At 36.1% G+C, this 22480-nt stretch overlaps 3 protein-coding genes and 1 long non-coding RNA gene across 6 annotated transcripts; 3 read left to right on the top strand and 1 right to left on the bottom strand.

Annotated features, from left to right (window-relative positions):
* Positions 1-3157: 3157 nt before the first annotated feature.
* Positions 3158-4379, bottom strand: LOC114526037. The gene is made up of 3 exons (XR_003687294.1): positions 4297-4379; positions 3796-3877; positions 3158-3722 (listed from the first exon to the last, which is right to left on the bottom strand). It is a non-coding gene; the product is annotated as an uncharacterized LOC114526037 (long non-coding RNA).
* A 5256-nt stretch (positions 4380-9635) lies between these two features.
* On the top strand, positions 9636-14992 carry LOC114526015 (fibroblast growth factor receptor 1-like). 2 transcript variants are annotated; one of them, XM_028547500.1, is made up of 9 exons: positions 9636-9733; positions 10176-10484; positions 11108-11140; positions 11226-11385; positions 11982-12106; positions 12381-12761; positions 13071-13310; positions 14281-14632; positions 14724-14992. In XM_028547500.1, exons 1-8 carry the CDS (start codon positions 9676-9678, stop codon positions 14625-14627), a joined length of 1653 nt encoding a protein of 550 aa, XP_028403301.1. In that variant the 5' UTR covers positions 9636-9675; the 3' UTR covers positions 14628-14632; positions 14724-14992. The 2 variants fall into 2 exon arrangements, with proteins under 2 accessions (XP_028403301.1, XP_028403300.1); XM_028547499.1 differs by having other exon boundaries at positions 14727-14991.
* Positions 14993-16909: 1917 nt separating this feature from the next.
* On the top strand, positions 16910-19499 carry LOC114526018 (fibroblast growth factor receptor-like 1). The gene is made up of 6 exons (XM_028547504.1): positions 16910-16996; positions 17225-17320; positions 18189-18479; positions 18639-18671; positions 18827-18986; positions 19422-19499. The coding sequence occupies exons 2-6, from the start codon at positions 17260-17262 to the stop codon at positions 19438-19440; spliced, it is 564 nt and encodes a 187-aa protein (XP_028403305.1). The 5' UTR covers positions 16910-16996; positions 17225-17259; the 3' UTR covers positions 19441-19499.
* Positions 19500-19900: 401 nt separating this feature from the next.
* LOC114526017 (fibroblast growth factor receptor-like 1) lies at positions 19901-22452 on the top strand. 2 transcript variants are annotated; one of them, XM_028547503.1, is made up of 4 exons: positions 19901-19998; positions 20288-20515; positions 21105-21455; positions 21559-22452. In XM_028547503.1, exons 1-3 carry the CDS (start codon positions 19926-19928, stop codon positions 21443-21445), a joined length of 642 nt encoding a protein of 213 aa, XP_028403304.1. In that variant the 5' UTR covers positions 19901-19925; the 3' UTR covers positions 21446-21455; positions 21559-22452. The 2 variants fall into 2 exon arrangements, with proteins under 2 accessions (XP_028403304.1, XP_028403303.1); XM_028547502.1 differs by having other exon boundaries at positions 21556-22452.
* The last annotated feature ends 28 nt before the right edge of the window (positions 22453-22480 follow it).

Genomic DNA, 22480 nt, shown 5'->3' with positions numbered 1-22480 from the left:
AAAACGGTAAAAATTGGGAAACGCTTAGCGAAAACAATAGAAAACGGCTACAGGTACACGTAACCCTAAAAAAGTTGTAGTGCATTATATCCTTTGAAATTCGAAACTAACCTGGAAAGCCAAAGCACGAATATTCCTTATTTGAAGTGTTCAACAATATTGACTTTTCCAGAATTTTTCTTTCTCAATTCCTGTATAATTTATTTTCTTACAAACTCGGTAAAGATATCATACGCCGACTAAAGCCACACTGGCGATTTCTTTAATCGCGATGTTTGAAATCGTCAATATTTTGTTGGCAACCAGCAAAATTAAACAATTTTTGACAACTTTGCGGCAACTTTCCCAAGCCGCCTCATCGCATCTCATTGGCCAGTTAACGGTTCTTCGCGTTGTGTTTATATTCAGTTGAGACGGGTACACGGGAAAACATTTTATAGACTCTTTGAAAAATATTCAAGATATTAAAATTATCACGATTAGCTTTGACGATTTTTCCAGACTGTCGCGTCGCGTGTTTGTGGGTGGCTACACGGAAGATTCTCAATGTTTGTTTCAATGTTTGACACCCACCCCCCCATGCTCTGCAGTCATACCTGCTTGCGTGCATCTAATAAAAATATGATAGAAATATTTTGAAATATAATTGAATATTCCTCAGAGTTGAAGACTACCTTCAAGAGAGCTGAGTTGCAGTTCACAAATTGACCTTAAACTGACAAAGCTTGTGGATCTCTGAGAAGAAATATATTTTGTATAGCTATACTCATTGCTCTCAAATTCCAAATAAAAAAAATAAATTTGATTTCGGAAAATGAAAATTTATTCAATTCATTTCCTCGATCAACTTTCAAAAGTTGTTTTAGCGACTGTCTGAAAACTTCTCCGGTGAAGTTATTGTATATGTTGCAAAGTCACGCATTATTTGGAAAGATAGTTATTCAATTCAAAGCTATATGAAAATATTGCAGGTATGTGGCAGGTATAGAAACACGGGAATTTTCCCGCCGAACTTGAGAAGCGAAGTAATGTAATGAGAATTTGTAATTGAATCGAATTATATATTTGTACAAAATCTTTTTTTCCAGTTACATTATAAAAGAAATAAAAAATCATTTTTTTCCTGTTTACAATAGAAAACAGTTTTTCCCGGAAAATCTTTTCTATTTCTTAAATGGTGATGCTTTTTCGTTAACTACTTCGGAATTCCCTTCCTAATTCTTAACTACAGTAACAAGGATGAATCCGTGTTGATTGTATTACTGTTTAAAATGGGGCAACTAGTTTTCTTCATTCTTTTTGTCAATTTCACTGAAAATTAGACCAATTTTTTTTATTAATAATAAAAATACTGTCCCTACAGGTCACTGTCGCCCAATTAATAGGGACCTTAAGCACATTGGACGGCAACACGACGACGACGCGGATGAAATTCTCCTTTAAATAAATGCTATTGCAAAGTTGTTGTTGTATATTATTAATTGTACCGATTTAGTGAGATATAAGGCGTTAAAAACATTGTGTTCATGTTTAAGGACAATTCTATAGAGCCTAATTCGAGGTAGGGCTTGCTGGGTCCTGAAATGCACCCGTTCTAGGCAAGACGTAAAATACGACGCTTTCCCGTTGTAAACAGAACGAAGACGACTTCTGAAACCCATCATGGGTCTTTAATTATTCATTTCTGTTCAATGACCCATTGTTTTGATAGCCGTCGTCGTCGTTTTCGCGTCCTACATGCTTAAGGTCGCTAATACCTTGGCGGTCATGCTGTCTATAGTTTCATGATGAAACAAATACTTATTAACATGAATATGGATCAATCAAACAAAGAAATTTTTTGGAGCGTTGTAAAAATACTGGGATACCATAATAATAAAGGCAATTATAGAGTCTTGGTTAACCGTAGCCTATAGCAACTTACCTGCAGTTGATCGTCTAACTTACGCTGTGGGTTTTGGTTCACCGTAGCCTAGCAATTACTGCAGGTGAGTTCACTGAGTTGCTACGCTACGGTTAAACAAGACTCTATCGTTGGCTCTATTATTACACTGGCGGTCATAAAGAACTGCTCAAAACAAGTTAAAATGCTCTCAAATGAACGTAACTGTCCCTTTAACAATATATACGAGTAAATATAGACTAGATTAGATGCTAAGCTATATGAAATATTAATATTTTGTTGACCCTCCTTTGGCCTTATAATTGATGACGGCCTTACACCGGCGTGGCATACTTTCTGTTAAGGTGGTAATCTTAGCGGTCTTTACAGCAACCCATAAATTATGGACCCTTTATGAATTAATTTCTTTCTTGCACTATCCCCTTGACGTTGTCCCACTGACAGATTTTCAATAGGGTTAAGGTCTTTTGACTGTGCAGGCCAATCCATTTCTGTCAGTCCCTCTTCTCATGAAACCATTGTTTGGATATCTTGGAAGTGTGGCAGGTTGCATTACATTATTGAAATATTGCTTGGAATAAGAGAATTATCTAAAATGCCTATGAAGCTCTCTCCTATATTCGCTTCTTCTTTATGAATTTGTATCTAAACAGTTCTTTTTGACCGCTAGTGTACAATAAAAGATTGATTGTTAAGATTCCTGTTACCAGTTCTTTTTGACCGCCAGTGTATATCACGTGTTGTATTAACTTTGGGCATATTTCGTTTCACCTTCGAAGCAGTATTACAAGAATCAAGAAAGCGATCAAAATGCTAGGAAGTGCTATCCTCATCTTTACGCTCGTTACACATACAACTGCACACGCCGAGCAGAGTAAGCCTACACTAAAAGATGTCGAGCGGTTTCGAAATAGGCTGTTCTGTGTCTCTCCTGCTTTCTACATTTATGTTGAACATAAGTTGATTATCTTGAATTCGCCGAATACTCTTATCAAACTGAATAAAATCACAATACAATCTTACGAGATCTCATTAGTATCACTTGAAAACTCTAGTACAGTTGTGTCAAAGGACTGCCTTACGAAGTGCTGCAATCTGCCTTACGAAATGCTAAATTTCTGTATGAACGAAACGACCTTAACGCCTAGCAACTAACTTTAACGCCTTGTTAAAATATATAATATGATTGCATGCATGTATGCATTTTCATTACATTTCATTTAATATATTTTTTACCTAATAAAATATGTACAACTGAAGCAACAGGAGCTAGAAACAGAACTAAAACTTTAGTTTCAACATAGTCTCAAAAATTGTAGTACGGGTATGATAGGAACCAATAGATTTTTTCTGATCGGACAACCCTATACTTTCTTGTGTGGGCAAGTGCTTTTCATGTTGGCTATCCATATGTATAGTGCAACTATCTATATCGGACAACTTTTGTTCGTTAGGATTGTTTTTAATTCCAGTTGTGGCAAGGTGCTTCGCCTGTTAATGTAGGCTACAATCTACTGCAGCATCTCCACCAAGACTTAGTTAATTTCATAGATTATTTTTTGTACTTGTTAAATATATTAGCCAGATTTGTTTCAATTTGACTTTCTGCAATAAAATTTTTCGCGTCGATGCAGCCGGTTTAATTCGGACTCCATCTCAATCTTCGCTATATTCAATAAATGGAAGGATCTCTTTCCCAAATATATTGATGATGTCACGAGTTCGAGGTACGTAACCAAACTTGCAAACGATTTCTAGATGACTTTCACCCCATTCCTTGTTCGCATCTACAACTTTAAAACTCTCCAACCATTCCAACCTAAACGTTAAACGATTAATAACTCTCATTTAATCATCCAATCATGAATTATACGAAGCAAATGTTTTCTTACTTTGTAAGATGCTTTTGAAAATCAATCTTCATTTCACTATTTTTGTCAAGAACGTGTGCTCCAAACCACTTATACTGCTGACCTATATCAAATAGTGGAAATTATTATACATTATAGTAGTAAAAGCAATTTGATTGGCTAATAGTTGACAGATAAATCGCGCAATCACGCAAAATTCAGTTAACTGCTTGCAGATAACTGAGTTATCTACAAGTGAGCCTGCGGTGGTTAACAAGCGGTATTCATTTGAATGTATTTATGTATTAATAATTGATGTTTTTTTGGATGTTGCTATTAAAAAAGGTTTTTCATTCGTTAATACTATGTTTACTATTCTTCAAATGTTACTATTCTTCAAATGTATAATAAATCAATTATTGAATTCAGCTTTTGTGATATGCAGAGTTATCAAGGTCTCGGTAAGCGTTATCGCTTATGATAAATAAGTGAGGTCGTTCTGGCGCATATATAACTTTTAAATATTATATAACTTAGACTAACCTTCGTTATACGTAACGAATGGAAGGAACGGTTTCCCAAAGATATTTATGAGGTCACGGGTACGAGGTACTTTGCCAAACTTGCAAACAATTTCTAAATGCCGTTCACTGCATTCCTCATCCGCATCGACAACTTTAAAACTCTCCAACCATTCCAACCTAAACGTTAAACGATTATTAACTGTCATTTAATCATTCAATCGTTAATTACACAAAGCAAGTGTTTTCTTACTTTGTAAGATGCTTTTGAAAATCAATCTTGATGTCACACATTTTGTCAAGAACGTGTGTTTCGTACAACTTATACCGCTGACCTATATCAAATAATGGAAATTAAAATTATCTAAATGCGTAGCTATTTCATGGTACTCAACAAGAAGTTCTGTTTCTGAGGCAAAAAGATTGCAATTCTTTTTAAGTAATAAACTTTTAGAAAATATTTCGGACACAAATAAAACCGATATAAATTTAATTTTACGACGTTTCGATGCAATGTTGTGCATCATTTTCAAGTAATCAATGAATCTACATGATTGCGCTATCTTTGTAATTTAAAGTTCAACGGTTCTTTGACAGTCACGTATATAAATAATTGCATACACTAACTACAAAGTTATTCTAGATTACAAACAGTGTTTTATATGCAATATAATATAAGAGACTAACATATTACAACAACATATAAAAAGAATATTAAATACGTATCAATTAACTAATAGTTTAGAACGAATTGAGTCCGATTGCGTGTTCAATGATAGTCTCACATCTCGGATATACAGCATTTCATAGAGCAAATATTTGTACTTTCCACGGCATTTCCTCAGGATTGAAAAGCAGTTTTCAATTACTTTTTTCTTTCGAAAGCACCTGTTATCAATGAACTTTACCTGAGTCATCTGCAGCGGCTATGTCGAGTAAAACATTTGAAGTAAACTCTTGTTTGTTTTTGTCGTGACTTAATGGAGCGTGGATATTCTGTCTGAGTGGCTGATACGCAGTTTCACCCTTGATGCGTGTATCTCCATACTAGGATATATATTATGAAGATGATAAAAAGTTACAGGCCGATCACTCTTTATTTTTTGTGGTGAAATGTGGTGTTGTGTGGTGAAGGTAGTAATTAAAATCCTGAACCTTCTATTCCTTAAACCAGACATTACCACCACAAAATAAAATTCTTCCGGGTGTTGTATTATTGTTCATTAAGACTGTACTTATCATGCATTACCTGAGATCTAACTTCGACGTTAGTCGTTTCTTCTATATCTTCAACTCCAGTGACCCTCATTACAGCTTCGTAAAACAAGTTTCCAGCCAAGGTGTACGTGCAACTGACTGGTGTGTCGTATTTGAAAATATGAGGCTGGATTGGTTCTACCCAACATTTTTTGAAACGGTCGTATTCTTTCACATCAGACCAAACACCAAGAAAACGCATCACCTGAAATCTAACTTTGATTTTTGTAGCATTGCCTGGTAACAAAGTCCACTTTCCACTATATACAACGTCCTGATGTTTCTCTTTACCGTTCCCTATTTCATAATCTACAAGCATCTTGGAATACCAATATCCTTTAGAAAAATACTGCAGTTTATGTTCCCGTCTATCGATATCAATTTTTTGGGGCTCATGACGTTTGAATATCGATTTTCTACTTCTTTTTAGCATTATGATGTGTCCCGATACAATTATCCTCTGCGGCGAAGAACGACTTTTAGTTTCCCCTTTGAGTAAGCACAAATGAAGATGTGAGCAGATTTGTCGTCAAACAGGATCCACTTTAATTGTTTATCCTATAATTTAAAGAGGAAAGCTCGAACGAATCACTAAAGTTAGGACGAAGAATTAAAGCGACGAAGAAACAGCCAAAAGGACAATCCTAAATAATCACATGAGATTACGATTCGTTTTGATTGGTTGAAATCGAGACAGTCTGCGCGGGACACTAAGGTGTGAAAAGACCCCATGAAAGTTTTATGACTTTAACATCATATTGATATTCATGGTTGTCATGGACCCCATTGCAAGTTGAATACACAGCAGTGAGTGCTTATAGAATTAGCAACAGCCCTAATAATTCAAATTAAGTTATAGTTCACAAAAAAATAAGAACAAATCACAAATATATTGTCAGCAAAAACCTCTATCCTTATTGAAGGTTGTAACTTGAGAATTCTTTATGTTAATTGTCAGAAGCTTTACTGCATGTTTGTTTGATGTAAAGGTAAAAATAAACAAAAAAAATTTTACAATAAACGAAAGTGAGAACAGCTGCAAGTATAGCGCTATAGCCATATCATACGCAATATTCATCTAAATTGCTCGGCGAAGTTTTTTTATCCGTCTCCTATAATGCTCTTCATCCCAAGTGCATGCATCCAAACCAATCCAATAAACATGTTACATCATTTACATGTATATTCAATACAGAAGCGATTTTTTATATATATTGTCTATATATGCCTATATATACTTCGTTTCTATCAGTCGATTATCGTAGTGCCTATATCGTAGTGTCTATCGATTATCGTAGTGCCTATCGTAGTGTCTATCGATTATCGTAGTGCCTATCGTAGTGTCTATCGATTATCGTAGTGCCTATCGTAGTGTCTATCGATTATCGTAGTGCCTACGTACGCTAATGTTTTCAAGCGTTTTCACATACAAACAGCATCAATTTATGAGTAAAATTGAAGTATATAGTGGAGACTATAGTTTGACCTTGTGAACGTGGCATCAAAATGGTCAAAATTCGGAAACGCTTAGTTACATTAAAACACTCAAAAATGTAAAACCCATATCTTGCCTAAGAGTCTGTAGAAGATAATTTAATTAATAATCTTACGAAGTGCGAAACTAACCTTGTACTGAAGCCAATGCCAGATTATTTCTTTCAAAAGTGTTCAGAAATATCAACTTTTACTGATGCTTTTTCTCGGAACTCCGACGTATATATTCTTTTAAACTCAAGATATTGTATGCCGAATCAATTTCGGCGTCCTTAATACAAGACTTGCTTACAATAGCAGTCTCCTGAGACTGTCCAAAACGAAACTAACTTTCTTTCACCTGTTCAACACATTTCTCATTTTTATTTATAACATGCGAAAAAAAATTTGCATGAGCATGCAATTAAATGAAATTGCTGTCATGTTTCTAAGGAAATGGACCTAATTGCAAGCAGTAGCATACGAGAGACGAAAACCTAAAAACTAAAAATATTTCGATCCAAAAGGTAAAGTTTTTCGTGCTCTTGAAAAATTTGCATCGACATGCCCGATTGAATAAAGTTGTTGTTGGTTTTGAAAAATTATTTACAAAAATATTGCATCAGTTGACCTTACAGGAAGCGTAACTGCAAGGTTACCCTCTTGGTGAATAGTTTAATTATAATTTATATTCTTTGCTGCCACTCTCCTTAAAAGGTATGAATATTTTTAATTGAATTCCTCGGAGTTGAAGACTAACTGGAAGAACTGAATTGTTTCTTTCAACTTTTTAACCATGTTGACCTCAAACTGACAAAGCTTTCCTGCGAAATGTGATCCTACACTATACTCATCGTTCGCAAATTCCAAATGAACAAAATAAAATTAATTTCAAAAAATACGAATTTATTAATTTTTTTTTTGCATCGACTTGTTTCCTGACTTGTCAGGAGTCCAAAGTAATACAATGGGAATAAGATTGAAAAGCGAAGTATTGAATGTGCATGATTTCCGGGATTTCGATGATAAACTACCAAAACTGTTGACTGCTATTTTCGCAGTTAGCTTGAATCTTGAAAAAAGAATGACAGAAATAAACCATGCAAGTATTTTTTACAATTATCCATTTAGTATATCCTTGAATATAAGCTATTGAACCGTGGTAAATAACACTGAAAATAAATAAAAACAGCAAAGTTATAGAATGCAGCATACATATATAGCATATTCATTAAGCCTCTATTTTATTCGTATATTTCAATAAAAATATCTGTATATTTCAACAGAAATTCAATGTGTGTCGATTGCAAATCGAACATCATCAAGTTAAATTGGAATCTATCCTTTTTGGAAGGACAATATATGAATATAAATATCCCTAATTATATATTGTGAGAACGTTTACAATTAAGCTTCAAATTCATACACGCCAGGCAGACGACGAATGTCAGACAGGAAGTCGACTTAGATAATAAAAAGCAAATGTGTATATACTATTTTTAAATTTTAATGAAATATAATGTCATTGTTGATAAGATTGCTCGGCAACTGCACGGCTATCTTGCTTGCCTGTTGACGTTAAATTTCTTTTCAAAAACCTGAGAGAAATTTTATGTATATATACTTAGTGTATCTTTAAACAAAATATCTAAATGCATGTTGTCATTGCTGTTTAAAAAACAAGAATCCTTGCATTCTTTAAAAATATAATTAAGTGACCGATTTGCACTCACTTAGTCTAAGGCTAACATCATCTATAACCCTTTAACAACAAATCGATATGACTTTAACCGATCTTATTGTACATATTCTGACTTATTCTGGACAATTTTTCCTATTTGGCAAAACATCGGAGCGCCATAGCAAAAGTACAGTAGGGTCAGGCCATGACTTCTGAAAGGATATACGTCCGGATGTAATATTTTCCTGTTGATAAAACTACAGGATTTTTATTTTTATGCACTTGACCTTAAGTGAAACATATCAAAACTTTCAACACTGCTTTCAAAGACGGAAACGTGAGATCAATTTACCCGCGTCAGGTGCAGCAATATCGCATTCTGATCTTCACTATAAATATAGCCTGTCTGCAGACATTATGCAAATAAAATAATTTGCATTAGCTAGAAACGGCTGATATATATATAACGTTTGTTCAAGCAAATATAACGCAAATTTTGAAAGACTCAATCAATAAAACAGGAGGTAACAGGTAGGGATTCTTTACTCACGTCGTATAGGGCTGTACTTTTGTAAACGTCATTAAACTAGTCTCATCGAGTAATATATTCCAATCCTAAGGTTATTTGTTGAAGTATTCTGTGCAAGAATAATGATCGTGCCTTAAGTTATTAAGTGAGATATATACACGCATATATACCGATATATTTTAGTTTTTAGGGCTGCTAACGCGTTTTAATACGCACGTACATGCACGCAGGTAAAGTCCTTACATATGTCTCATTCAGTTGAAAAAGTAGGTAAACATGGTAATCGAAAGAACTTAGATTTCCGCATATTTTAGTATGTTTTGTTAACCCAAGTGTAGACTAATAAAAATTTTAAAGCATTTAAAATTTTCCGCGCGAAAAAACCCCGCGTAAGTGGAAAGCAGCCGGCCTAATTCAGAAAATTTGTTTTAGGTGGAACGGACTATCATCGTGCTGGGAGAATGCTGTTCAAAGTTCTTCTTATATTCTGTGCTTTGCTCTGTTGTGCGAAGGCCAAAGGTAAAAAATACTAGATTCCATATGTGTAGCAACAAATCGAGACGAAAATCAGTTCTATTCGACGTAACTAACGCCTGTATTCACAAAGCTCACCCATACAAGCACACGCATAGGGTGTGATCTTAAAAACTTTGTTATCATGCATCGATGAGATATCATGCTTTCATAATCTGTGGAAGGATTTAATGGTAAACCTTCACTGAAAATCAACTTCTTATTGCAGTGATTGTAGAGACCTTCCACCGTAAATGAGTTTGAGTGTAAGTCGAATAGATTTAAGAATTCAGACGTATAAATGGTCCTTTCAACTCTGAGGCGAAAAATCGAGCAAAAATTCCCCGAGAAGACTAACTTTGATTATTTATTTTTTTGAAGTTGGCCCAGTCTTAGCCCTTGAAAGAAGAATATCTTTACGTTGTTGTGGTTTGTTCTTCTTTTGCAGTACGCTGTCCAAAAATTAAACACTCTTCACCTTATAACCATGTTGTTGAAGTGGGAAACATTGCTCGTCTGAAATGCGATTTCTTGAGGTGGGATTCATCCTGGAGTTTTAGCTGGTACAAAGACGGCAAGATTATTGCTGGAAAAAAGATGTATTATGGTAGAGTGAAGTCGAGGTTTAGGCAAAAAAGAGGCGCGGTGTCTCTCTTGAGGATTAAACCTGTATGGGTGCAGGACAGTGGAATCTACGAATGTGTGGCTAGAAGTCGATACTGCATTGTTGGGAAACGACTTCGCTTGACTGTCTCGGGTAAGTTTGTTGACGTTCAAATTCATCAATACCCGAATTTCCTCATTTAGCTTCTGAACGCATATATATTTGTTAGTTTTAACCATTTCATGAAAATAAATAGATTTGGAAAAATAAATTTCATTTTGAGTTTAATTTGTGCATGGAACAAAATTAGGATAGAATAGATGACTTGCGCTGCCTTTAGACTAATTTTTTACCTCGGCGATAAAAAGGACATTTTCTAAAAGAGCTTGCTAAAATTAGGAAAACTGCCAAGTTTGGCTGCGAATTGTTGTAAATTACGGAAAATATAGCCATGCGAAGTTGACGAATTTTAGCTTGTATTACGACCGGAAGTGTGTAACTAATTTGGTCACACTTTTCTGCATGTCAATACAAAAGTATACAAAATTTGCCAAATTCGCATGGCTATATTTTCCGTATTTTACAAAATTCCGCAGCCAAACTTTGCATCTGCACTAATTTAACTAAGATCTTTCTAGTTGTGGTGATTTATTTTCTTCTAGTTACTTCTAACAAAAATTATTCTAAAGCGCAAGTCGTCCATTGGCAAGGGTAGAACGCTCTTCTCTATCTTGAGAAAGATCTTGATCGTTAACGTAATTATTATTTCAATTAAGGTTCTTCCAAGTTCGGCGGGATAAAAGGGGAAGGTAAGCGATGACGAATATGGCTGCATGTAGATTGCATTTTATCCACACAATAAAAAACAACTAATAATCAGATTATTTAATTAAGGAGCACCGTGGTTCACAAAGCTGATGCCAGCACGTCAGTTCATCGTCTGGCAAGCGCCATATGATATAACTTTGCGTTGCCCATCTGATGGAGAACCACCCTTGAAGTATCAATGGCTGAAGGACGGGAAAGCCGTAACATACCGTCGCTTAGACCCAAAGTATGTAGTTACTGCTTGGGCTATTTGGGAAGACCCGATCACCAGCAGTATCTCTTCTAAAAAGCAGCTGCTAAAAAATAAGCAGTCGATCGTTAATTCGTTGTAGTAAACACTATTTTTTTTACTTAAGGCCCTATTACACCGTGCAATTTTTCTTACAACTTGCAATAAAATTCTACTTTTGAGAGATGTAAGTTTGGCAACTAGGAGACTTTCGTAATAACTTTTGTGTTTATTACACTTCATGCACTTTTCTTCTACAAGACTCTTGACTAATTTACATCTCCTAGAAGTAGAATTGCATTGCAAGCTGCAAGAATATAATATATATATACAAGAGTATAATTCCACTCCAAATCAAGACCCTTATTACTCAGTCAGTTATACAAGTTCAGTTAGCGCGTAACTCTCTCATCATTTCCATGGACCTAAATTTCAGTCTTGTGTAATAAATATCAGGATGAATGAGTCACACACTTTAGAGGAAAGTTGATTGGATTCGACCAGCTCGTATACCCGTTGTTTAAACTCACTTCAAACTGAATTCGTATATCAATTACTCTATTCTATTCACTCTGGTTTGCTTTGTACTCAAGGGTTGATTCTACAAAGTGGCATTTGAGAATCAAAACAGCCGTTCCATCCGACAATGGTTTGTACAAATGTATCGTGTCAAATAGACTGGGAAATATATCAAATGATTTTAAGTTGGTTGTACAAGGTGAGTATTAAAGGGAGTGTAAATCAAAGTAAATTGTCTGAACTTTAGACTGATTTTTCGCATATACTGTGTTTAATTGTTGGCACAATTGTTGTTATTTAATTGTTGGCATTATATTTCGATTAAATCTAGACCGTTTCACTGTAATTAAGCGATATACAGAATAAAAATATATGATATGTATTAAAAATATACAAAAAGCACTTTTGGGCTACCACTAGTACATGCAGGACTACATATACTACGTCGCTATATTTCTGAGTTTTTTTTATAGAAAAGGGACCATTACGTCCAGTGTTGTCCAATCGTTTCCCCGTCAACAAAACTGTTCGTGTTGGCGACAACGTGACATTTCAATGTATAGAGCTCTTTAGTCCGATGTTGACCGACTATCGTTGGCTTCACTGGAAGAAACTGCCTCCTAGTTACCCGGAGTTGAACCTTGCAGAAATACCTTCCGCCAATTCCTCGTATTATACATTGATTAATCATCGACATTATAAAGCGTTTGACGTCGAAGAAAAGGACGGAAAATACGGGGGGAGAGTTCATATAAATAATGTTACAAGAGAAGACGAAGGAATGTACACCTGTTTGATCACAAATAATTTTGGCCAAGGTTCAAGGAATGCGTTCTTAAGAGTTGTAGATTCAGGTTCGTGAGTGCGTTTGTAATTGACTAGATTAAGTTAGATAGACCGTATTCGAAATATCTTGACCTAGTATAGTTCAGCGGTTGGAAGAAATTGGACCCACATTACCAAAGGTCGCCTTTCAATCCCCACAAGCTAATTTTGCAAGTTGCTGGGTTTGCAAGTTGCTAACTTAGCGTAGCACCATCACAATTATATATGCACGAGTTCTGAAAAATTCTACTCTTGGCGAAAAAAAACAGACGTAAACACAGTAGATTTCAAACAGTTTTATCTTGCATTCGAACAGTTTTATCATATAACTTTTTTAGAAATTTCAAAACCACTGGAGAGAGATGATGAAACAGAAGAACGTGGTAGCAGGAAGATGGCTTGCTCTGTCTTGATCACAACAGCAAGGCCTGAATTCAACCGAGGCAAACAATACAGAAACCTTACCATTACTTTGAAATCTGTGAGACCAGACGACGCCAACGCGTATGCATGTAATGTGTCAAATCGCTACGACTCTATAAACATGACCGTCATGACGTCTGAACAAAATGGAATCGGTAATTATTTCTATCAGATTAAGGGGCTGTTTACATGAGCCCGGTTACCGGAGATTCAGCGAAGCGTGAGATGATTTTGAGGTATTGAAATGAGCAGATAACATGATCCTGGCTGTCGTATAATCATCACAACAATAGCATGTACTTGTTTGGTGTCATAAAGACTTATTTCAATACCTCAAAGTCCTCTCACGCTTTGTTGAATCTCGGGTAACCGGGCTCATGTAAACAGCCCTTAAGTCTCTATATGAAACAAAGCAAGCATATGGTATTGTCAGGAAAATTACAACTGCCAGAATCATTTTATACACTCATTTCAATACCTCAAAGTCATCTCATGCTTCGTTAAATCGCGGCTGAGCGAGATCATGTAAACAGCCCCCTACTCAAGGTTATACATACGACATGGTTAGCAAATTCTAGGCAAAGCCGCAAAGAAACGTGGAAATAAAAGTGGGTCATTTGCAAGACTCATCAACGTGTAGTCATTATCATTAGCTTAAAAGCGCAAGCAGACCAGGCGCTCTTGCACTGATTTAATTCAAATACTAACAAAAGATATACAGGGTGAGTCAAAAAATGTCCCCTCTATTGAAATCAAGCCTTTGTTCGAATCTTATTGCCTTAATATTATGATAAACCCAATTGAAAGCAAAACGCTTTATTTGAATGCCTCAACCTAATAAATATGCTATTTACACACTACTGCGTTGATCATGCATTCAAATTCCAACAAAAGCTTCATTTCAATAGCGGGGACTTTTTTTTGACTCACCCTGTATTACAAAAAACAATTGTGAATACCAAATAATATCAATGATAGTACCAAAGGTCGAATTAATTCATAATGACCTTTCGAATATGAGTTGACTTTTTACTTCTCAATGTTCCGGAATTGCGATAGAGTATAGTTTAGCTACCTGCATGAACTTTAGTTTTAGTTGCTAGCTCCATGTCTTATTGTTTTCAGAAAGAGGCAAACCTATTCTGGAAGATTTTCGTAACGTGAAAGCGATCGAGGGAGAGAGTGTGTCGTTGACCTGCAAGGCGTTCACCATCAACAGGCCAAAGTTGATTTGGTTTAAATTCGACAAAATCTTAAAACAGTATAAATTGGTCCTGGAAGGAGATCGCGTTAAATTTGAAGCCGTTGAGGACAGAAGCATGGGATGGTATGGCGAGAGACTTCGTTTATTGAGCGTTTCATTTCAAGACTCCACGGAATATTTGTGCATGGGCATTAATATCATCGGGTCAAATACTCAATCGTTGATGGTCAAGGTTTTGCCAAAGAAAGGCGAAGAAAATATAGGTTAATCAAGGTAAATAAGTTCAATTTATCAAGCCATGCCGTCTATGGCAATAATTTGATCTGAGATAAATCTTTAATTTCCTCTTTCCGTTGAAACCAAGCAGAAATATCTGATGGCCGCGTGATGTCTGGATTAATGCTGACGAATTTTGGTATGTCCTTTAACAGTTGATTAACGTGAACATGACTTATTGTAATTGCGAACATGTGGTTTAATTTGACTCTATAATCTTGTTATCAAAGTATAGCTGTATTTTCATGATGATTTTTGATGAAATGTCAAATGTTTGAATGTCATATCTTATCGTTTTGAAATGATATTTTTATGTATGTACAGTAATCACCGGCTAACACCACCGTTAATAGAATTATGCATGTTTGGAGACTAAATAAAAGTACAATACCACTCATTAACTATATATGTTATTGTCCAGGTTTATGCAAAAATGGTTCCTTCCTCGTCACTTTTCTATTGTATTTTAGCCAAATTTACCAATAGCATTCGTCTTTCTAAGCTCATCAACCTTGACTTGCAAAATCTGTGCAAAATACAATAGGCATGTGATGAGAAAGGAACAATTTTTGCATAAATCTACCTCAACATAGTTAATGAGTTGTATTGTACAGGGTGTCCCAAAAAAACCGAAAACTATTGAAATCACTCATTGTTAAAATTTGAATGCCGTGTGCAGGAATTTTAACCCGTGGGGATTTAATGCAACTCAGTGAAATGCTAGATGCTTTGTGTTGCTAGGGAAAGGGGACATATCAAAGGTGATGGTGATTGAGATGCACATTTAAATATTGTTAATAAATATCATTTTCGCGTACGAGCAAATTTTACTGCATCATATGCATGCATAAAAATTCTTATGGCAAACATTTACACACTTGTGGGTCCCAACAGAGTGCTTAGGCTTTCAAACTCTAACAATTACATTGTTATGGGTGATTTCAATAGTTTTCGTTTTTTTTGGGACACCCTGTAGTTTTATGTGGTCTCTAAACCATGTATATTCCGTATTAATTGTGCTAATACGAACTTGCTTTACTCGGACTCTTTGCTAACTCGAATCTGATTTCCCTGGCATTTGACACTGTTCTTATAGTAATTTACTCCGCTTTAATCGAACTTGCTTTACTCAATAAATTTTGTTTTCCCTTGGTCGAATACATCCCTTTAACTCGAACTTTGTTTTCGAATCATATAACAGCAAACCTTTTGTGAGAACTTATTTTGACAACCGAAAACTATTCAAAAAACAATTTAATCGGTGTATAATTGAATAAATGATAAATGATAAAATACTTCCGTAAATGATTATACGTGACGTCATCATTTTCAAATATATCCGGCAAAGCTGTCCACACGTATTCGCTAAGCCGTCGTTTTCAAATTCTTCCACTCTGGAGAGTGTTTTCAGATTCTTCCGTTTTCAGTGAGCGAAAACGCCGGATACGTGTGGACGATACGCGTATACCGTAAGAATATTTTTGCGTTTTCAAATTCTTCCGGCATCGTGTCAATGGGGCCTTGAGCCTGTTTTCCACTAGGCGGAATTTTTCGACCGAACGAAATTTTCGCTCGATTTTCTTCTCAATTGTGAGAATTTGTCGGAGCGGATTCCCTTCACCGGTTACAATTGAAAAGAAAATCCAGCGAAAAATTTCGTTGGGTCGAAGAATTCCGCCAAGTGGAAAACCGCCTTAGTTTAGTTTCTTTCTCAGTTCACCACGAAAAGCGGTCATCGGCATTTGACGATCACCTGTTTCTTCCAGATATTTGCCCTCTCATATAGATCAGCGTTAAAAGCCGTCTGGCACTATTCCAGACTAAGACGTAATAATCTCTCCAGTTAAATTCACCTGATTCAGAGCCAGAACTTTTTTTATGATGAAAGATTAGCTAAAGTTTCGATTACACATCCATAATCCATCCTGTCGATATCAGGAATCTTTTATGAGCTCGAAATTCTATTACTTGAAATTCTATTTTAGCACTAATGAAACATACAACATAGCTATCAATGCTGAAAAACTCCTAAACATTCGACTATAAGCATCGCTAAATCGTATAAAGTTTCAGGGTTTCTTTCAAGTTGACTATCAGTCTATCACTAACTGCATGTAACTCTTTTAAAAATATGTCGTACAGTAGGTATGTATAGTGACGTACATAGGATGTACAACGACAACCTTCTTCCTGAAAGGATCGATTTACCAGTTACCACGACGTATACAAGGGATTGCGCGCAGCGTTCTCGATTACATTTCGAATCAGCTTTGGTGAGAACTGAGAAGCAGTTCAAATATACCTGCTGCGATTTACGACTTCAAAATAAAGCTGTGAAATTTCTTCAAGACTTCAACCAGAGTAAGACATTTGTGTATGTTTTTAATTAATAACTGTATAATTTTTGCTGATTTTTTTGGACACCCTGTAGTCCGTTGTCTCATGGTAGCCGCGCAACTTAAAGTCCCCATTAACACGAGACATGCAGCTTGCATATTCAACTTATAGATTCTCAATAAATAAACCCGCTAAGCTTGGTTTAAACCTCTGCGTCAGGTTGTATTACTGTATCTAATCTGGTCATTTTAGATTTCGCTTCAGACGAGACTTAAATAAGTGTCGTGATGCTCGTCAAATTTTGTCTCATTCTTTGCGGTTTGTTCTTCCTGGAAGTTCAATCATCAGGTAATTCACTTTATGGTTTATTTATGCTGCTAAAATCTGCACGGGAAACAAATCGAATTAGAATTTCCTGAAGAAAATGAATCCGCTTTTAGTAAACATATTTTATTAATCAATTGATCTGTAGTGTAGCATATGGACAAACAAAGTTGACTTTCCTCTGTCTTCTCTGTTAAACTATATAAGAAAAAGTTCGGATTAGTAGCGGTCCATTCAGTTTAGTCATTACAAAAAGCAAAGGGGGAATGTCCAACTGGACCATTGCTGCTCAAAAGGGCAATAGGGCAATTTCTGAATGAAGGAAACATCTTTAAAGTACATTATATGCATTGACTAAACTGAAAGAATAGGCTTCGTCACAGGATAGCTACGACGCATATTGATTTGGAATTCCGTCAAGTTGTATAAAGATGCCTTCCACTTGCGCGCGGGAAAATTTAAATGCTTCCTAATTTTTACTATTTAACACACAGGGCAACAAATGCATGCTAAAATATTCGGAGAACTAAGTTTCTTCGATTTATTTATCTAGTTAATATGACATATCAGTGTAAAGATTTAGACCTTTACGTGCGTGTACTGCGCATAAAAAACGGATAATCCCCAACATAGGATATAATCGGATAATTTTTGTATGGCGTCGTTGTAATAGATTAATAATTGTAGCGATATCTACTGTCAGCAGTGCGCAAGACTTGGTGTAGTAATCCTATCAGTCGTTTGGGGAGCAGCTGAGAACGCATTAGAAGGCTCAATCATAGGCGGAATTTTAAAAATGACAAGCGAAAGTTTTGGCAATATAAGGGACTGGATATTTGGGTAAATTTTTCGAATAATGTGGTTAACTAGCTAGGAATTCTGTTTACCTCAGGAGGAAAACCTAAGATAGTTGACAAATCAACTGCTACTTACTCGGCGAAAGTTGGGGAAAGAATTCGTTTAAAATGCGATTTCCACCGCTGGGAGACTGGTTGGCAAATGACGTGGTACAAAGATGGCGAGGTTATTTCGATTCGAAGAAAGTCGAGGTTTAGAATGCGTAATGGGGTGACGAGCATGCTGAGAATCAAGAACGTACGAATCCGCGACGCTGGAATATACCAGTGTGTGGCTAGAAACAAATACGGCACAGAAAGTAAACAACTGAATCTAACAGTCACAGGTAAGTTGTATGGTGATTTGTATGATAAGTAATATGCAATGTTGTGGTCGTGGCAGTTCGACGCAGAGTTGCAATGCAGAGCACTGCTGCCTCATAAGGAATACTGAAGTCATACGATGTTCAATATTCGTTTCATACTCCATCATTCAATATTTTTAGGTCAGTTAAAGCCGCGTGGTGTACCCGGACAAGGTTAGTGCTGGGGTTAGCAAACTAGGAACTTCATTTCATGCAGACTGTTACAGTTAAATTTAGCATGAAGACACAAATGACTAATTTGATTGATTGACATTAATTGATATAATTCAAAAGCGTGCAAGTTTATTATCAGACCCTTTCTCGCGTAGGTTCACCGTGGTTTGCAAAGCTGAGGCCTGTGAGGCAGTACATCGCCTGGCCAGCGTCGAATGATCTGAGATTACGCTGTGCGGCTGATGGAGAACCTCCCTTGAAATATCAGTGGCTGAAGGACGGCAAAGTCCTGACATATCGTGGCTTGGATCCAAAGTACGTCCTGGATTTATAGTTGCAGTATTAAATATGGCCTTCATCGAGAGAAAGATAATACTCAGTAGCGTTTTAAAATTGGCAGTGGACACATTGGGAGACAAAAGACTGTCACATTCGTTTATTTAACAATTGTTCACAGAAGGCGAGGTGAATATCGCTGAAAAAAAACCGAGACGAATTTGTTTTAGTATAATTACGAAGGTTATTTTTTGAAAAACGAATCTGTTGTAGAAAAAACATGTGTTGCAAACGTGAACAAATATCTTGACTGTTTTACGACGATTTAAATGAAAACAATGTACATTATTTTCGTCAAAATAACGTATTTCTTTGTCTGTCAATTTGACAAAACGACATAGATCAATTTTGAAGTCAAGTGAAGAATGAAATGACAGTCGTTTGACTTTTTGTTTCTAAATTATTCCACCAAAGGGTTGACGGTACGAAGTAGTATTTGATGATCAAAACAGCCGTTATATCTGACAATGGCGTGTACAAATGTATCGTGTCAAATAGACTGGGGAATATATCACGTGAATACAAATTGAAAGTAATAGGTGGGTAGATTTAATGGAGTGTGAACTAAATAATGTTTTTAATTAAATGTTCTTGCACAATGTTAAAATCCGTATCTCAAGAGTTACTACATTTTCACACGTTCTTGCAATAATGCTGTGTTTCTTTATAGAAAAGGGACCAATACGTCCAGTGTTATCAACTCGTTTCCCCGTCAACAAAACTGTTCGTGTTGGCGACAACGTGACATTTCAATGTATAGAGCTCTTTAGTCCGATGTTGACCGACTATCGTTGGCTTCACTGGAAGAAACTTCCTCCTAGTTACCCGGAGTTGAACCTTGCAGAAATACCTTCCACCACTTTGTCGCACCACGGGTCAAGGGTATACATAAATAATGTTACAAAAGAAGACGAAGGAATGTACACTTGTTTGGTGACAAATTATGTTGGCCAAGGTTCAAGGAATGCGTTCTTAAGAGTTGTCGATTCAGGTTCGTGAGTGAGTTTGTAATTGACCAGATTAAGTTAGATAGACCGTATTCGAACTGTCTTGACCTGGTAGTTCAATTGGACCCAAATTACCAAAGGTCGCCTGTTCAATCCCCACCCTGGTCAAGCTAATTTTACAAGTTACTGGGCTGGTAACTTAGCGTAGCACCATCACAATTATAATTGGCGAAAAAATAGACTTAAACACAGTAGATTTCAAACTAAGCCCAAGAATATGCGGTTTCATAGCCCTATAATGCAGATCGAACAGTTTTATCACAACTTTTTTAGAAATTTTAAAACCACTGGAGAGAGATGATGAAACAGAAGAACCTGGTAGTAGGAAGATGGCTTGCTCTGTCTCCGTTGCAGGAACGCCTGAATTCAACCGAGGCAAACAATACCAACATCTTACCGTTGCTTTGAAGTCTGTGAGACCAAACGACCCCAACGCATATGAGTGTAATCTGTCAGGTCGCTACGAATCTATAAACGTGACGTATGAACATAATGGAAACGGTAATTATGTCGTCGGATTCATGTGAATAGCTTGGACCTACTTTCTATGTCTCATTTTGGTCGCATCCCATAGTTTAAACAACAGATAATGCGATAATAATTAAACATTATTAACCTTTATTATTATCTTATTTATCTTATTACCTTTTGTTCGAATTGAACTCGACGCGCACAAGGTATGAATAAGGCCTTATACAATTGTACAGGGTGCATGAATATTCGATTTTTTTGGGAATTTCAACCTCGATTTCAATTACCTCGATTCAACGAAGCGTGAGATGAGGAAAATCAGCATTTATGGGCAAAGAAACGGCGAAAGAAAAGTGGGTCACTTGCAAGACTTAAACCTAAATCATAAATATTATCACCTTAAAAGATGGTCAAACAAAGAGAACAAATCGATAAGAATTGCATTTAATTCAAATACTAACAATTACAAGACAATACCAAATAATCACCTTTCCTTGGCAAATCAATTGACTTTTTACTTTCGAATGTTCCAGATTTTTCCAAAATAGCGACCAGAATACCTAGTGTAGTTAGCTAAACTTACGTTTTAGTAACTAGCTCAATGTTTTATCGCTTTCAGAAAGAGCGAGGCCTATTCTCGAAGATTTTCGTAACGTGAAAGCGATCGAGGGAGAGAGCGTGACGTTGACATGCAAGGCGTTCAACATCAACAGACCAAAGTTGATTTGGTTCAAATTCGACAAAATCTTAAAACAGTATAAATTGGTCCGGGAAGGAGATCGCGTTGAATTTGAAGCCGTTGAGGACAAAAGCATGGGATGGTATGGCGAGAGACTTCGTTTATTGAGCGTTTCGAGTCAAGACTCCACGGAATATTTGTGCTTAGGCATTAACTTCATTGGGACAAATTCTGAATCGTTGATGGTCAAGGTTTTGCCAAAGAAAAGCCAAGAAATATAGGTCAATGAAGGTAAACAAGCTAAATTTATCAAGCATGACGTCTATTCAATAATTTCATTTGAGATTAGTCGTCGTTAATTTCCTCTTTCCGTATTATTATGAAACTTAAGCAGAAATATCTGATGACCGCGTGATGTCTGGATTAATGCTGACGAATTGCTTTTGGTATGTCTTTTAGCAGTTGATTAACGTGAACACGACTTATTGTAATCGCGAGCACGTTGTTTAATTTCATTGTATTGTCTTGTAATCAAAGTATAGCTGTATTTTCATATGATTTTCGATGAAATGTCAAATATATCATATCTTGTTGTTCTCAATTGATATTTTTATGTAGTATATGTTATACATGAAGTATTTACTGATTTGTATTATAATCCAGTTAGTTTCTTCCTCAGATAGACCTTAGTCGCCACGGAAAGCGGTCACTGGCTGTATCACCTGTTTCTTCAAGCCTTAATTCTGCGACATTTAAACGAATGTGAGACGACTTTGAGGTATTGAAATGAGTCTGAGACATGATCCTGGCAGTTGTGTAGTAATCACAGCAATAGCATGTGCTTCTTTTGTTTCAGAAAGACTTCTTTCAACACCTCAAAATCATCTTATTAGCAAATCAGTAATTTTTTTAGTTGAATTCACCAGATTTAAATCCAAAATGTCAGGGTTTTCTGAGGTCCAAATTCTCTGAAATCCTAGTTCACCCTTGATGTAACGTTAGTATTCCAGAAATGGAAAAATCAGTCAACTATATGCTCTCCGTCCTTCCTGCCGAAGGACCAATAGTTGACTCATTTTTCCATCAACTGTTCCTGGCTTTAAACCTCTAGAATTCACCTACATCAGGTGCCAAAAGTCATATAATCGGTTTACCCTCACGTATGCCAGAAACGTTGAAAAATTAGCTAAAGATTCGACTATACACATCGCTAGAAATCTAGAGCGCGTATAAAGTTTCAATTTTTATTTTCACCTTGAATATCACCAGTTGTAACTCAAAAAATGTGTCGTTTGGAGGCGGGTTACACGACCAAA

The sequence above is a fragment of the Dendronephthya gigantea genome, unplaced genomic scaffold, assembly GCF_004324835.1.
Source record: "Dendronephthya gigantea isolate DGI-Jeju-01 unplaced genomic scaffold, DenGig_1.0 000036F, whole genome shotgun sequence".
NCBI lineage: Eukaryota > Metazoa > Cnidaria > Anthozoa > Malacalcyonacea > Nephtheidae > Dendronephthya > Dendronephthya gigantea.
This window is presented reverse-complemented; position numbering and strand designations above follow the sequence as displayed.

What these genes read in the sequence shown, in the direction of transcription:
- LOC114526015 (XM_028547500.1), top strand. Translation starts at nt 9,676, where the DNA reads ATGCTGTTCAAAGTTCTTCTTATATTCTGTGCTTTGCTCTGTTGTGCG. An exon ending in CTGTTGTGCGAAGGCCAAAG is followed by an intron (nt 9,734 to 10,175) that starts GTAAAAAATACT and finishes CTTCTTTTGCAG; the next exon opens with TACGCTGTCCAAAAATTAAA. An exon ending in TTTTAAGTTGGTTGTACAAG is followed by an intron (nt 12,107 to 12,380) that starts GTGAGTATTAAA and finishes TTTTTTTTATAG; the next exon opens with AAAAGGGACCATTACGTCCA.
- LOC114526017 (XM_028547503.1), top strand. Translation starts at nt 19,926, where the DNA reads ATGTACACTTGTTTGGTGACAAATTATGTTGGCCAAGGTTCAAGGAAT. An exon ending in CTTAAGAGTTGTCGATTCAG is followed by an intron (nt 19,999 to 20,287) that starts GTTCGTGAGTGA and finishes CAACTTTTTTAG; the next exon opens with AAATTTTAAAACCACTGGAG. An exon ending in GTATGAACATAATGGAAACG is followed by an intron (nt 20,516 to 21,104) that starts GTAATTATGTCG and finishes TATCGCTTTCAG; the next exon opens with AAAGAGCGAGGCCTATTCTC.
- LOC114526018 (XM_028547504.1), top strand. Translation starts at nt 17,260, where the DNA reads ATGCTCGTCAAATTTTGTCTCATTCTTTGCGGTTTGTTCTTCCTGGAA. An exon ending in CCTGGAAGTTCAATCATCAG is followed by an intron (nt 17,321 to 18,188) that starts GTAATTCACTTT and finishes TGTTTACCTCAG; the next exon opens with GAGGAAAACCTAAGATAGTT. An exon ending in GCGTGGTGTACCCGGACAAG is followed by an intron (nt 18,672 to 18,826) that starts GTTAGTGCTGGG and finishes TTTCTCGCGTAG; the next exon opens with GTTCACCGTGGTTTGCAAAG.